Source organism: Melospiza georgiana, chromosome 4 (genome assembly GCF_028018845.1).
Source record: "Melospiza georgiana isolate bMelGeo1 chromosome 4, bMelGeo1.pri, whole genome shotgun sequence".
Taxonomy (NCBI): domain Eukaryota; kingdom Metazoa; phylum Chordata; class Aves; order Passeriformes; family Passerellidae; genus Melospiza; species Melospiza georgiana.
This window is the reverse complement of record NC_080433.1, coordinates 3,473,197-3,488,206: the sequence shown is the minus strand read 5'-3', so window position 1 is coordinate 3,488,206 and position 15,010 is coordinate 3,473,197. Positions and strand designations below refer to the sequence as shown.

Here is a 15,010-nt window from a genome sequence, read left to right as displayed (position 1 = left end):
TTACTGCTTTAAATTTCAGGTCTTGTGTCTATAAGAATGACCAAGCAGCAAAAGAGAATCCAGGTAAAAGCCTTCAGGAAGAGGAGCCCTGCCCAAGGTTTGCCCATCAGCTGGTGTATGATGAGCTGCACAAGGTAAAAAGTGATTTTTAATTTTTAAAGTCTTTTTGTTCTGAAGATGTAGCTATTTCCTTAAAGATGGTACAATAAATATCCTTTTTGAATGTTTGGGTTAATATGGTGAATAACTCTAACTTCTCATATTTTGAAATAAGGTGCTGAAGTACTTTTAATGTCAGTATGAAGTAAACATGAGATCTGTTCTCACACTTCAGAACACACAAAGCTTCATTCATTATCCTCAGGGATTTAATCTCATCTGTTGGTGAATAAATGAGAACAGATAGTTACCAAAATTTCTAGGAAAAGATGTGTTTGAGTGAACTAATCACAGCTAAGAATCCTCTGAATCAGAGGTGCCTGACTTTGCCCTGCATGTGTGAAGGAACTGTCATTCTTTAGCACTGTCAGACTCCAATGGACACATTCATACTTAAATGGACTTAAAACTTGGTTTAGTCTATAGGACAGCTCAGTAAACTTAAAGCTTTGTACATATTAACCAGTAAAGCACAAACCCACAGATTAGGTTCATAAACTCATGAATTTAAATTACTGTGACACGTTTACTGGTCCTTTCATGGATTTTTTTTAAAAATTCTCCCTAGTCTGAAACAGTCTGAGTTAAAGAAAAACATATTTTAGTCTTGCATTCTGCGGAATGCTAATCAAATTTGGGAAACCCAGCTAGCCCAAAACTTGGGGGATTTTAAGGAGGAATGGGTGCAGATTCTGTATGGGGAAATTGCATTGCTTGTTGTCTTCACTGTAATGATACAGTAAATAAGTAAATACTGTTCTGCTTTTACTTCTAAGTATAAGGCACCATGAGAGAGTAGTATTTTCTGAGTTACTCTGAAGGTTGCTAAATCATCACAGTTGCCCAGCTTTATCTGAGGAGCTGTTTGATGTGCTTGTTTTGAAGAGTCTTATTTTTAGAAACCTCTGTTCCAATGACCTTTCTAAACTCCTCTGATATAAATAAGGAGAGCCTTCAGCAGTGGGATGCAGAATACATTGTTTTGAGTGATTATTTTTAAAGCCATGGGGAAAGGTAGGCTGTTGGACTTGTTAAACTTCACTATTTGAAGGTCCTTTGTAGCATGTTTAATATCAACAATTCAGAGTCTGAAATTACCACATGATGGGAAGAAAAATGTAGCAGAGAAATAAACAGTTCTTTTGTGACATTTCCACTTTTCTGGAAGTTTGCCTCTCTCTAAGTCTAGATTGTGCTGGACTGGGCTTGCTCTCACTTTACTTTGGATATCTTCAAGACTTCCAGTTCACTTTGTCAGTGCTTAAGGATTTATCATTCTCATAGGCTTTTCCTAAAGAAAGAGTTTGCATGAATTTTGGATGTTGATTTATAAGTATCTCAGGTATCTGCTAAAGGGATCTTGTAAGAGTACAACTCTTTTATTATCTTAAAATGTAAATTGTTCAGGAGAACTTTCTTCATCTCCAAGTGGACAAAGTGAGGCTGATAATAAGATGGAGCAACTTGTCTAAAAGGCAGAGTTTATCAAACCTCTGCAAAGCTGCTGACACAGTAAATTGTCTTTGTTCAGTAGATTTACACAAACAATCAATTTTTTGATCTGTCTCTCATTTCCTTAGGTTCATTACTTATTTGGAGGGAATCCTGGTAAATCCTGCTCTCCAAAGATGAGATTAGATGATTTCTGGTCTCTGAAGCTCTGTCGACCTTCAAAGGAATATCTGCTAAGACACTGCAAATACCTCATCAGAAAGCACAGGTATAGAAGCAAAGGTGGTTTGCAATTTCCTTTTCCAGGTGTCTGGTTTTTTTTTCAAGTTGCTAAGACTCAAATATCTCATAAACCATCTTGTGAAATATCATTTTGTTGGTTATATGGAACTAGATGATCTTCAGGGTCCCTTCTAAACCTTCTGCACATTTCTTGATTATTCTTTTAAATTATTTTAATAAAAAGCAGTGGACCAGAGCTAAACTACAAAATTAACTTGATTCATTTTGCCCATGCTATTCTAAAAGTAGAAAAATCTGATTATTGTGTGGGGAGTCATGGGGAATTTTTAGATTCCCTTTTCACTGTGCTGCTCATCAACATGTGTTTTGGTGCTGTCACCTCCCAAGGAAATGGAGTATGTTTTGGAAACACTGTGCTTGGAGATAGTAACAGCCTGCAAGGATGCTAATGAAGTCTGGGGGCTGGATGCCTTTGCACATCTGAGACTCAACCGTGGTGAGGTCATCAGAGTTTCTCATTCAGAAACTCCTGAAAGAGCTCACTTAGGCAGAATTCAGCTACACTGCAGTGCTTCTTGCACTCTGGATGCTTCAGAGCTGCCTTGTATTTGCTATTAAGGGCAGCAGCTTTTCAAAATCAAGCTTATGGTGTTGCCTTAGTCAAGAAATTGCAGCAGTGAGAGAGCCTTTCAGGACCCAGCAAATCATTTGACAGCAGTAAATAGCTCTCCCTGCATTCTGGGAGAGAATACTTTGTTATCAGGCTCTGCCAAGAGTTAGAAGGTCAGGTTAAAATACCTGATGGTATTTTATTTCTGAGGCAGCCAGCAAATTGCTGTACTCAACTCCCAGCCACTGTGGCTGGGTGAGACACTGAGATTTGCCACACAGTAGATGTGAATACCTACAAGAATGAATAAAGGCCTTGCCCAGTTATCTGGGAGGTTTATTAAACCCAGGTGTGATGGTATGGAAATGCAGCTGTGCAGAGACAGCTCTGAATTATTTGTTTCTACTTGCTTAAATTGCACTTGAAGGAAATGTTGCTGCGTGTTACCTGGCAGAAGTTTGGGGTTTATGCACCATGCTCCCATTTTTGGGGTTTCTGTGAAGGAGCCAAACCTGAGCAACCAGGAATGGTGGCATGGATGCCTGGCTGGGGCTGAGTTGCTGTGGAGTGACTGCCTGCCCTTTACCTGCACTGCCCCAAACTCTGGGTACCAGAACAGGTGCTGGCCTTGCATCCACAGCAATCCCACAGCATCAGCCTGGATCCTGTTTTTCCTGTGAGCTTGTTCAGTACCAGTCAGCCAGGCTGGGCAGCTGAGAAGGAGCAAGGTGACAGTGATTCCACTCATTTAAAGCACTTCAGCTCTCTGGACCATGGTGGTGTCATCTGAGAAAATCTCTGGCAGTGTCTGAAACCATGTGTAGTGACCAAACTGTCAGATGCAGCAGGTGACAGACAAGGTCTTTGTGCTCCCTGTGCTGTTCAATCACTGACATCTTTAGGCAGTTTCAAAATTCAGGCTGCACATGTCCAATGAGGTATAAATAGCCAGGTAGATGACCCAAATTAAAAAATAACAATATGATAAAATGACAAACAGTGTGATGCTGCACTCAGGGGTAGGTGAGAGGAGGAAAAAGATGATTTTAAACCTCATCCTTTCCAGGCTTATGCAACCAGCTCAGTGCTGCAGGGAAGCAGCTCTGCTCACTGAGTGTGCTGAGCCCAGAATCATATCCTGAGGGCTCTGTTCACTTCTTGAGGGAATTCACAGAAGTTGCAGTTCCTGTTCATTAAAAGACAATGGGGAAATAATGGTGGTGGTGCACAGGATTTTTGTGGAGCTGTGCTCTTTCCGAAGGTGGGGTGTCAATATCCCAGGGGCTGAAGTGCTCAAGGCTTGCCTGTGTCTGCTCTGTGAGATGCTGCTCACATCTGACTTCATTTGTGGAAGACAAGCTGTACTCAAGATTTTATATTTATATATTAAGAAGTTTCTGTGCATATGCTTTTGAATATTTTTGGTAAGAATGTAATACTTTGCCCTTTTAACTCCTTTACACCCCAAAAAACCTCTTCCATGTTTCAGTCTGGCTTGAGATTCCATCAAACATGAGGCTCACTAGCGTGGTTTTCTTTGGAAATACTGGGTTTGTTAGATGGGTTTGAACCAGTTTAGTCCTGAAGGATGTGGCTGTGCTCAAGTTTTCTGTTTATTCTCTGCAGGTTTGAGGAGAAAGCTCAGACTGACCCTCTCAGTGCACTGAAGTACCTGCAGAATGATTTATATGTAACTGTGGATCACTCGGACCCTGAGGAGACAAAGGAGGTGAGGATCAAAGAACCTTGTCCTAAAGAAATTTAGAATGCATTCTCATTGAAAGTTTTGGGCTTCTTAAATCTGGGTTTTATTCAATTTGTAAAAGCTCAGCAGGTGCCAGACACTTTGCTGTATCACGTATTTCTCTGCACTTAAGTCAGACTGTTTTGGAAACAGTCATGTAACAACTGCAGGTCCAGATAAAATAGCTTTTGTATTCCTAAGAGTGAAGGCTAAGCCATGTTTTAATTCCAGTGTGCTGGTGTGTATTTTGGGAGCTTTAATTGAAATGTAAACTCTCTGAAATGTCACCAGTCTGTAGTTGGTTGTGCAGTAGAAAGGGAATAGAAACTTACTCATGCCCAGGCTTCTCAATATTCAGCATCTCTGGGGAGGGAAAGCTTTTCCAAAGATGATCAATATTTCTTGAAGTAGTTTATACCTATACACTGCTTGCTACCCTTAAAATCTTATGTCCTTTGCCTTTTGAATATTGTCCAGTAGACATGTTCTTTATTTATTCCAGGAATTTGTTCCCATTTCCTGTTTTGATTCCAGTACTGCAGTGCGTGTCACTTTACAAAACAGATTAAAGAAATAGTCAGAAGTGTCACATAAGGTGGTTGATTTGACTCTGGCATTAATTTCCACATGGAGTTTGGGGCAGCCAGCTGAGATGTGCCAACATTCAGCTCCTGATGGGTGGATAAGGAAGAGTCTGGGGTTCTTTCTGTCTTCTTTCCTTAATGACATGGGAAGGGATTCAACAGCTCCATTTATAAAATCTCGATAGGAGGAGGGGCAGTTCTATTCCATGCTGAGTCCCTGGATTAAATCTCTTAATCTGGTGGCTTTAACTTGCTACTTTAGCTAAAGAAAAGATTATACAGACACTGAAAGGTCTTGGGGGAGAATATAAAAATATTCTTGCATGTGCACAGGATGGAATTGTAGGGTTAGAATGAGGAAAAAAGTTTTATCAGGATCTTAGAAGTGATCTCATTTGTCATAAATTGTAATCAGTGTTTATAAACATGTGATTCAACAAAATATTTAAGTGCTGTGACTCTCTGTTCTCTCCAAATGGTTTCTTGTTCAAATTGTTCCATATCAAGTAGTTTCACATCCTTTCTAGCCATCTCTAGCATAGGAAAGACTGCAGATGATCCTGCTTTTCTTAAAGTAGGGAAGGAAATTTTTTTTTCCCCCCAATATGTGTCGTCTTCCCAGTGTGGTAACACTTCAGAGTCTCTGAGGTTGGAAAAGACCTTTAAGGCCATCAAGTGCAACCATTGCCTCAGCACTGCAAAGGCCACTACTAAACCATGTCCCCAGGTGCAACATCTAATGGCTTTTAAATACCTCCAGAGAAGGGGATTATACTTCCCCAGGCAGCCTGTGCCAGAGCTGGACAGCCCTTATGGTGAATGTTTTCCTGATACTCAGTCTTAATTTCAGGCCATTTCCTCTTCTCCTGTGTTCTGTTACTTGTGAGTGACCCTGTCCTGGCTGCCCTCTCCTGTCAGGGGTTGTGCAGAGCCAGAAGGTCCCCCCTGAGCCTCCTTTGCTCCAGGTTGAGGCCCTTCCCAGCTCCCTCAGCCTCTCCTGGTGCCTCAGACCCTTCCCCAGCTCCGTTCCCCTCCCTGGACCAACTCCATCCCCTCAGTGACTTTCTTCCTGTGAGGGGCCCAAAACTGAGCCCAGAATTCAAGGATTCTTCTTCCTGTTCAAGCCTGTACTAACCCACACAGTACAAGCCCCCATCCAGATGCTCTCTTTTTCCCTCCCACTCCTATAAGATGTGTCCTGTGTTCTCTGATCTCCTTTTTTCTCCACGTCACACCTGTGTGCTGGTAGCCTGCCTCTCCTCTGCCAGTTATTCCTAAGGAGATCTTGCATCTCATGGCTGGCTGGGCCTTTTTATTATTCCCTGAACAGCAAACATCTGTGGTGTGATGAGCAAGCTCTTCTGCTAGTTCCTGCTGCCTCCTGTCGCCCACAGACCGAGGGAGCTGCTGCAGAAGCTGCATTTGGGCACATCTGGCACAGAAAACCCTTTAATGTCCTCCTTTTCCCAGCTCAGTGTTCCACTTGTCCACCTTGTAGGAATGGAGAATTTACATGCCTGCATGGCTCCTCTGAGATTTTGGGGAATGTAGAAGCTGTATCATACCAGTAGAAGTAGAATAAAATGAAAAAAAGAATTACCCCTTTTCAGAGAGCTCACTGGTGTTCTGAGCATTAATGATCCAGTGAATGAGCTTACATAGCTCAGTCCAGCTGAGTGAATATATTGTGGATTCTTTCTCTGCAGGCCTAATGTCTGATCCAAACAAAATCCAATAGCTTCTGTCTGTCGTGCTGGGCTGTCAGATCAGCACTCACCATTCAGCAGAATTAAAGCTTCCATCCATCCCAGCCATCTCCAAAACTCATCTCACAATTTCTGGGACGCTTTGTTGTTTGGGTTTTGCTATTTTGTTTTCTGTTTGGATTTTTTTTTTTTAATTATTACTCATTGTGCTGATCATAAAGCCTTAACATCCAAAGCTTTTTTTTTCCACTGGGACAGATCTGCCAGGGCTGTGGCACAGAGCCAGCTGCTGGGCTGGTACTGACTGGGTGCATTTCCAGCTGACGTCAATTTACCTTCCGGTTATCACATCGAGTTGGCTTTTTGCTCTGGCATTGCATCTTCAAATAGCTCCTGTGCTTTCCAAAGGACTGACTGACGCAGGCATTTTGGATTCCACATCGAATTTCAAGCACCAGTTTGATTGTGTCTCTCAGCCCAGACACCTCCATACCCTGCCTTTATTTGATTTGTATCTCGATTGATAGCAAAGGTGATAGATGTGATTGGCTGCAGCCATTAAATGCTGAAAGGCATCTTAGAACTTCAGGGAATCAATTCCTGCCTGTTTTCCCTCTTTCCAGGGCAGCTGTTAAATTTGGGAAGGACCAGGCTGAATAGTTTCATCCCCAACTTCATGCAGTAATTCTGGAGAGTGGCCTGTGTGGCTTCATGTTTTATGGATGGAGATCTGGGTGGTGTTATATACCATTACAAGCAGAATTTCCCCTTGTGGTGAGGCTTGCTTGCTTTGTAATAGAAGTAATTCCTTCTGACTTAGTTAGGCAAGTCTGTTCAGCTGTTTGCAGTTGCATGCCAAGGAAAACAAACAGACTGTTCTTGAAACTTACTTTGGCCTTAGTAACCGATTTTGTTTAAAGTAGCATGAATGATTGATAGTAGGAACATACCCCAAGATTTTCATTCTGTTGCTGTGAATTTTAGGGACTATTTTTTTCCCCCTTTTTTATTACTCTGAAATGAAGTAGATGCCTGCAAGTAACAGGTATTGCATGGGTGCTTGGTTTAGTATCCACAGGCTGTGTGCCAGCAACTTCTCTGCCCACAAATGCAGATCCAGTCTTCAACTGTGATTCTGCTTGGCATCACTTAAACCTCCTCAGTCAGTTCAGTGTTCCCAAATCAGTGGATCTTTTTAGTGGCTGTGGGTCAATAGCCCTGACACTATGGGAAGAGGAGGGTAAATTTCTAGAAAAGGGGGAATTTTGCCCCTGATTTAACAGATTAAAATTAAGATTGTATAAATGGGTCATTTGCTGGTGTAAAATTTTCTGCTGGCATGGCTGTTCTTCTCTGTCACACACAGATGTGAATTTGGTGGAAGATTACAACAGCAGGCTTTTAAAGATAAGAGGATGGTCAAAATAAATATCAAATTGAATTCCAAATTTTGTGCTTAGAGAAAAACAGATGCTGTTAAATCACAGAAACATCAGTAGTTCATGTATAAAAGCTGAAGATGCTCCTTGAACACTGCAGTAATCATACCCAGAACTTTGCTGCTGTTAAATGGGCTGCAGTAGAAATCAAGATGACACAAAAAATGTCCAGTGCTTTCCAAGTATGAGAGGGCAGCATGATTTTGTACATGGAGATTCAACAACTGATGAAGCTCAATCCCATGATTGTTGTAAAACAGATACAAAGCACAAGGAAAACTCACAGTATGTTTTTCTTGGAGCGTGGTAGGTGAAAGAGCAAGGACCTGGAGGCCAATCTGAGGCCTGACTTGCTTGTAGACTGAGGCTGGAGGCCCCTGTTCAAGGCTGCTTCATACTTTCCATTCTTAAGACCTTGTCTTTAATAAATTTGACAGATAAAGCCAGCAGGGCCCAAAAGTATTGTTTGAATCTGCATTAGACTGGTATTTCTGGGAAAACTGAAGCCCAAATGGGAAAAATAGTTCTAGGAAGGAGCTAAGAAAAGCCTGTTTCTCCTCTCTGTGTCCTGCTGTGATTCTTTGTAAAGCCTCAGAGCCTGAGTGCTGCAGGAGCAGAGGCTTTGGAACCAAGGAGCCTTTACAAAAACAGCGTTCAGCCTTCCCAATTTCAGCAACAGCTCCATCCTCAAAGGGTTTGAGCTTCCCTTTGCCTCTTTGAGCCTGTGCTGGGTCTCACCAGCCCCTGAGAGCTGGTCAAAGCTGAGGAACTGGTTTTTGCTGTGATCTGAGCACTCTCACACAGGCATTACAGAGGAGGAGGGAGAATTGTGTCTGATTCACACAACTGGCCAGGTATCCCAAACGAGAGTTACTCATTCCCCCTTAATCATTTTGTTTGTGCAAAGGCAGAGGTGTGCAGCAAATATATAAAAATAGACAATAGTATGTGACCTTCTATTAGTTAACCAGATCTGTTTATCTCCAAGGAACCCCTGCCTCTGTTCAGGAGGTTGGTTGGGTCTCCAAGAGAGAGAGAAGTTAATTGTGTAACAGAGGGAAATGCTGTCTTTGGAGTGGAGGCTTAATTTGGAATGGATGCAGCCAGTGAGCCAGAGGGATTGTCAGAAGAAAATGGGTGGTGGTGTGATTAAAGCAGTTGGATGCTTCTGCTGGATAATTGAATTCTGCTCTTGTCTCCATAACAGAGTTGCTGTGTGATATTAAGTAAATTGTTTTTCCTAGATGGTCATTAATTGGATGTTTCATTCTGGTGCCTGATGGGAGAGATGTGAGGTGTGATTTGCTTGAGGGCCATGCTTTTCTGTGAATTCAGAAGCTGTTGCATAACACTACATATTTTGAAAAATCAGATACTGTTAGTTTCAAATAGACCCAAAATTAATCAGAGTTTGAAGTGCCATCTGTTAGAATAACAATTAATATGATAAGAAAGTCAATGAAGAAATTAATTCCTTCTTTAGAGCAGAGCTTGTACTTTGTGAAGAAAACAGTACATTGGATATCTGCTGGGAATGGTGTGTAGGAGACCTGGTATAGAGTGAGCAGTAACTGTCCTGCACTTTGGGAAAAACACAGGGATCCTATGGGAGAGCATTGTAGGGTTTGGGATTGTAATACAAATGCAGAGTGAACCAGCTTGGGTTCAGCACTGTCCTTAACTGCTGTTCTTAACTCACACGCTTGACTTTTCTATCAGAAAGTGCTTTCCAAGTGTGAGCTGATACACAAATTAGATTTCAAACCAAACAAACAACAGCCCTCAAGGTTAACTCAAGTGTGCCACCACCAGCAGAGAAGGGAACAAGATCCTCCTTCCCCACGAAGCTGCAAAGAAACTCATAGCCATGAAAATCCATCATGCCTGGTGCAGATGAGGCTGGAAACTTGGCAGAGGACATTTTCAGCAGGGTTTTGCTCTCAGCTCAGCGAGTTCTTGGCTGAACCCTGCTCATGTGGCCTCTTGGTCAGGCACCTGAGCCCCAGCGTGGCTTTGTGCTCCCAGCAGGGCATTGCTGCAGGAGCACGGGCACCCCTGGGAGCACGTGGCACCTGCTTTATCCCAGCTTGGTGTGCCACCAGGCAGCTGGCAGCGGCCCCTGAGCCATCCTGTGGGAGGGAGGGATGGCCAGAGCCTGGCATTTGCTCTCAGAAGCTGCAGGGATTTAGCCACGGGGTTATTGGAACTTCTGGAGCTATTTCTGCTGGGCAGCTGTTTGAGTTGGGTGCTGCTGGGAAGCCAAGCTGCTCTCACAAATGAGGCTCACAGTGGGACCCACGTGGGGCATTGCAGTGATTTAGTGTGACCAGCCTTGCACTTTGCAGCCCCTTCCCCCTCATCTCCAGTTTCTCAATCCTGGGTCTGTCTCACCATACTCTCCCCAAAGGATGCAGACTTACCCCAGTCCTTATTTTAGCCTGATTTTCCCCTTGATGTCACATTGAAACTGATGTCACTGTAGTGTTTTTGTAGCTTCTTGCACTTGGATGTAGATCTACTTTCTGTAGCACTTTTTCTACTTCTTCTTTTTCTATTTTTTTTCTACTTTTTGCATGCATGATTTCTGGCAGTTTTGTGTTTGGCCATTGTTCTCTGCAGCCCTCACTCCTTTGAGCTTTCTTTGTAGAACTTGCTTTTAGAACACTTAATTTTTTTTCTAGTGCTTTCCTTATATGTTGCTAGCTGATACAGAGGATCCCAAAATGGGCTCCTTATTGTAGAGGAGACTTTAAAACCTTGATAACAGCAAGAGTATTTTATTTAAAGATTCTGCTCCTTTTCATGCATTTGTCAGTTTTATAAAAAAGTGATAGTGATCTGTTGTAGTGCCTAAGTGCATTTCCACAGAGCCTCTGCACCTGTTCTGTATTGCTGATTTTTCTTGTTTATGTTGATTTGCACTTGGCCCTGGTGAAATGCACCTCAATCCATCATTATAATTTGGATTAAGTGGAAAAACAGTTGGAAGGCTGTCTGTTCCATGCTGGCAGTCAGTCTGAGTGTGGTGTAAGGTCTGGTGATCCTGCCCTGTTCTGCCAAGCAGGTTATCACTGAAAACCAGGGTGATGCTGACCCTGGGGCACAGATGAATCACTCCTGATTCAAGGCTCCATTTTGATGTCAAACCATTGATGGCCACCCACAGAAAAGTTATTTGACCTGTTTGCCTTTCCCTGTTGGCTTAATCTAAGTAATGCCTTGACAATGTGCCTTAAATATCATATAAAAGTGTTAGAATTCCTATGAAAGTCAGAATGGACAAGGTCTATTGCCAAGTTCCATCCCTAGGGCCTTCTGCCTCATAGGAGAAATCAGATTGATGTGCTTCAACTTGTTGTTGCCAAATTCACGTTGGCTGCTACTCATCACCTTCTCCACTCCTACATGCCTACAAACTGTCTGTGTTCCCATTTTTTATTGAAATTGAAATTAAACTGATGGATATGTAATGCCTGGCTGTTCTTTCCACTCCTTCCCTGAACATATTTGCTTCTCTTCTGGTTTTTTTCCTCCCTTCTTTTCCTTCAGGCTGTGTGCTGAAAAGACACACAGGCAGGAGACACAAGATTCCAAGGCTTTAAGGAATCAACTCTTTCCTTGCAGGAGCATGACAAAGCACTAAGCTTTGCTGTTCCTTGGGTTCCTGGAAACAGCAGTCCAGGGGCAGAGGAAGATGCTGTGGTCACCATCTATCAGTGAAACTTGAAGGGAGAATAAAACCATGAATGTGTTAAGTAAAATGTTTTTATTCATGGTCTTGATGTTCCCAAACAAAGAATTTTTATTTTTAGTTAAGAAGATATTGCCTTAAATTTGTGATGTGAGATCTCTGGCAGTTCAGAAGGGTTGTTATTGGAATCTTAGAATGGTTTGGGTTGGATGGGATGTTAAGGATCATTGAGTTCCAAACCCCCTGCCATGGGCAGGGAATGGCACCCATTAGATCAGATTGCTCAGTGCCACCTGGCCTTGAACACTGCCAGGGTTGGGGCATCCAGAGCTTCTCTCTGAGGGGTAGAACTTTCTCTGTGTTCAAGAAGTTCATGCTCACTCCAGCAGTTACCCTGTGTTTGTGCCATCTAAGCCCTGGCTGCTGAGCCTGTACCATGTTAATCCCTGGGAATGTTACTGTGTGGAAGGGACTCTACCTTCTGCCAAAGAGGCAAAAAATTATGTGTAAAAAAATGAGATTTTTAGAGCTCTCAGTCAAATACCTTTCATTGCATCAACACTGCTCTAATTCTAGGAAAAAGCATCTAACTTGTGCCAAGGTGACAAATTGTGGTGCTCATGTGAAAGTGCCTGCTGCTCTTATTCATGTGTATGGCACAGGAGTTAGGAGCATTGTGTGGAGAAAACACAGCAACTCTAAAGCTACTTGTACTTCTGTGAATCCCTTGGGGTTTTTGCCTTTGTGGTTAATAACACTTTTTTCTTTCTTTGTCCCTTTACCTCTTCTTCTGCAGTTTCAGCTTCTTGCCTCAGCATTATTTAAGTCTGGCTCGGATTTCACGACTCTCGGTGAGTATTGTGTGTCAGAGGAATTACATGATGTTCTCTTTGATAATTACTCTTAGTTTCTACTGGTTTTATGTCAAATGTTGTAGTTCCTATGAACATTGCAGGCTCTTTTCAATATGCAAAGTGCCACTACCCAGACATTTGAGAGGTTATTTATAATGACCAGTGTCCAATACCTCAAGCCCACATTTAAAACATCTGTCAACATCAGTGGTTTTAAACCAATGCCTCCCGGGATCATTTTGTGTCTCTAATTACATCTGATCCTTCGCTGTTACCCAAGTAAACAGAAGCTTTGGTCAGAGTAAAGCACCTCCTGTCATGTCACTTTGGAATCTCACAGCATGGCTACGGCTCTGTTTGCTGTGATAACTGCAATTCCTGGAGTAGTTTGGTTCGCTCTGTTCTCTGCAGAACGAGTTCTTTGGGCAGGGTGTCAAGAGTGGAGAAAACAGTGGCGTGAAGGGCTGGAAACAGGAGGGCTGAGCCAAAGCCATGATTTGTTTCACTGCTCTGTCCAGTTAACCCTTTGAGAGATCTCAGAGACACATCCTGGGCAAGCTGTAGGGAAGGTACAGGCAGAAATGACATCCTTGTACTGCTGGGGTGTCCTCAAGTCACTGAACTCTCGCTAAGAGAATGGATGACTTCAGTTTTTGATGGAGGTATAATTCCCAATCTGAGAAACTGAGGGAAGGTTAAAGCCCACTGCAGTTCTGCCCTGCTGGATGAGGAAGCTCTGCTGTGTTCCTGTGGTTTGGAAGACATCAAGTTGACTGATAGGACCAACTTCTTTTAAAGAAAGAAAACCCAAGTTTCAAAAAAGTAGGATTTTTCATAGACTCATGGAATGGTTTGGGCTGGAAGGGACCTTCAAAAATCATCTCATTCCAACCCCCTCTGCCATGGGCAGGGATGCCTTCCCCTATCCCAGGTTGCTCCGAGCCCCATCCAACCTGGCTTTGAACACTTCAGGTATGGGACATCCACAGCTTTCCTGGGCAACTTGTGCCAGTGCTTCACCACCCTCAAAACTTTTCCCTAGTTTTAAGCATTTTAAAAGATGAATTAGTTCTTGACTCAGTACAATACTTTATCCAGATTTTGGATTTACAGACAGGAGGATATGTACATCAAGAGGTGCTTTGAAAATAAAAACCCCAGCCCTCCTTGATTTGATTAAGTTGGTTGACTTTGATTAACTGAGGAGTCAGTTCACTGAATTAAAAAGCATTCCTTTGAGATAGCAGCAATGGAAGTAATCCAAAGTGGAGGAGAGCATTGTGTGCCTGCCCTGTTGTTCTTGCTGATGGTTTTAGTGTAGGATTTGGATAAACAATGCAAACCAAACCCTGCCGTGTTGGGAGGCAGCACTCCAGAAACCAGTTTGCAAAGCTCCTGTGTGCCAAGATGCAGCCAGGTGCAAGTCCAGGGAGTAAATACCAACTCTGAGTTGGGTCTCCTGCTGTCAGCACAGCTTTTCTCAAGGAAAACTCCAAGCAATCCAAGGAGCAGTTCTGGTTATGGCAGTGAAGGTAATGAAGAAAGCCCGAGGACAGAAGAAACGAGGCACCAAATAAAAATAGCTGCATGGATTTTGTTTTCTGGGACATCAGAGCAGTCCCCTGAGAACTCCTGCTTCCCCTGTTTCTTCAGGGCTGTCAGTGAGCTTGACAGGCATTTGTTTATTACTTTTTATGGCATCTTGATGGCAGTGCTGGCTTGGGGTGACATAATCTCTCTATATGTGCTCACAGTAGTGAGACGGAGAGCCGGCAGCCTTATTAGTGGAGGCAGAGGGCGCCGTTAACATTTATCCCAAATGGACAATTCCACAGCTAAATGGAGTGTTGGGATTGGGAGGAGTGACTTACTTTCCCCTTTCCTTCCTCCCCCAGGATTTTCAGACGTTGACCACACGTATGCCCAGAGAACTCAGCTGTTTGACACTTTAGTCAACTTCTTCCCAGACAACATGACCCCTCCTAAAGGCAACCTGGTGGACCTCATCACGCTGTAACGGAGCAATCACTGGACACATGGAAGAGGGGAAAAGCATCCATTTTCAGTATTTTAATTTTTTTACTGCATTGATTGACTGCTGGGATGAAGTTAATATAGTAACCCCTAGGTGTTTGAAAGGGGTTTTATACTTGTATGGTGAATCCCTGGAGCTTTTCCCTCGGAGTAGGTTAATAAAATGTAACTGACGTACTTCTGACTAAATATATATATTTTTTCTGACTTTGGATTTTGAGTTAGCAAATGTAAGATGAAAAGGTGGGGGGAAAAAAGAAAAAGAAATAAAACCCAGTCATGCAGTGATCTTTTTGCCTATGGGGGAAAATTTGAGATATGTGAGTTGTCTGGGATTAAAGATGATGGTTTTATTTTGTGTTTCCTGAGGAAGAGGGGGAAGAGGTTTTTCTTTCCTCATTTGTAACTAGTCATGATGTATTGCTTTATCCTACAACTCCGTCCTCAGCAGCTGAATAACCTGGTGGCAGGACACTGGCAGGTGTTGAGATGAT

General features: G+C 42.8%; 1 protein-coding gene across 1 annotated transcript in view; it reads left to right on the top strand.

The window, feature by feature from the left end:
• Positions 1-14,693, top strand: part of MKLN1 (muskelin 1) — a 98,747-nt gene extending 84,054 nt beyond the window's left edge. Inside the window, exons 14-18 of the mRNA XM_058022237.1 lie at positions 20-134; positions 1,740-1,879; positions 4,091-4,193; positions 12,425-12,479; positions 14,378-14,693. Of these exons, the coding sequence (XP_057878220.1) occupies positions 20-134; positions 1,740-1,879; positions 4,091-4,193; positions 12,425-12,479; positions 14,378-14,499 (535 nt within the window). The 3' untranslated portion in view covers positions 14,500-14,693. The remainder of the gene's footprint in view (positions 1-19; positions 135-1,739; positions 1,880-4,090; positions 4,194-12,424; positions 12,480-14,377) is intronic.
• The last annotated feature ends 317 nt before the right edge of the window (positions 14,694-15,010 follow it).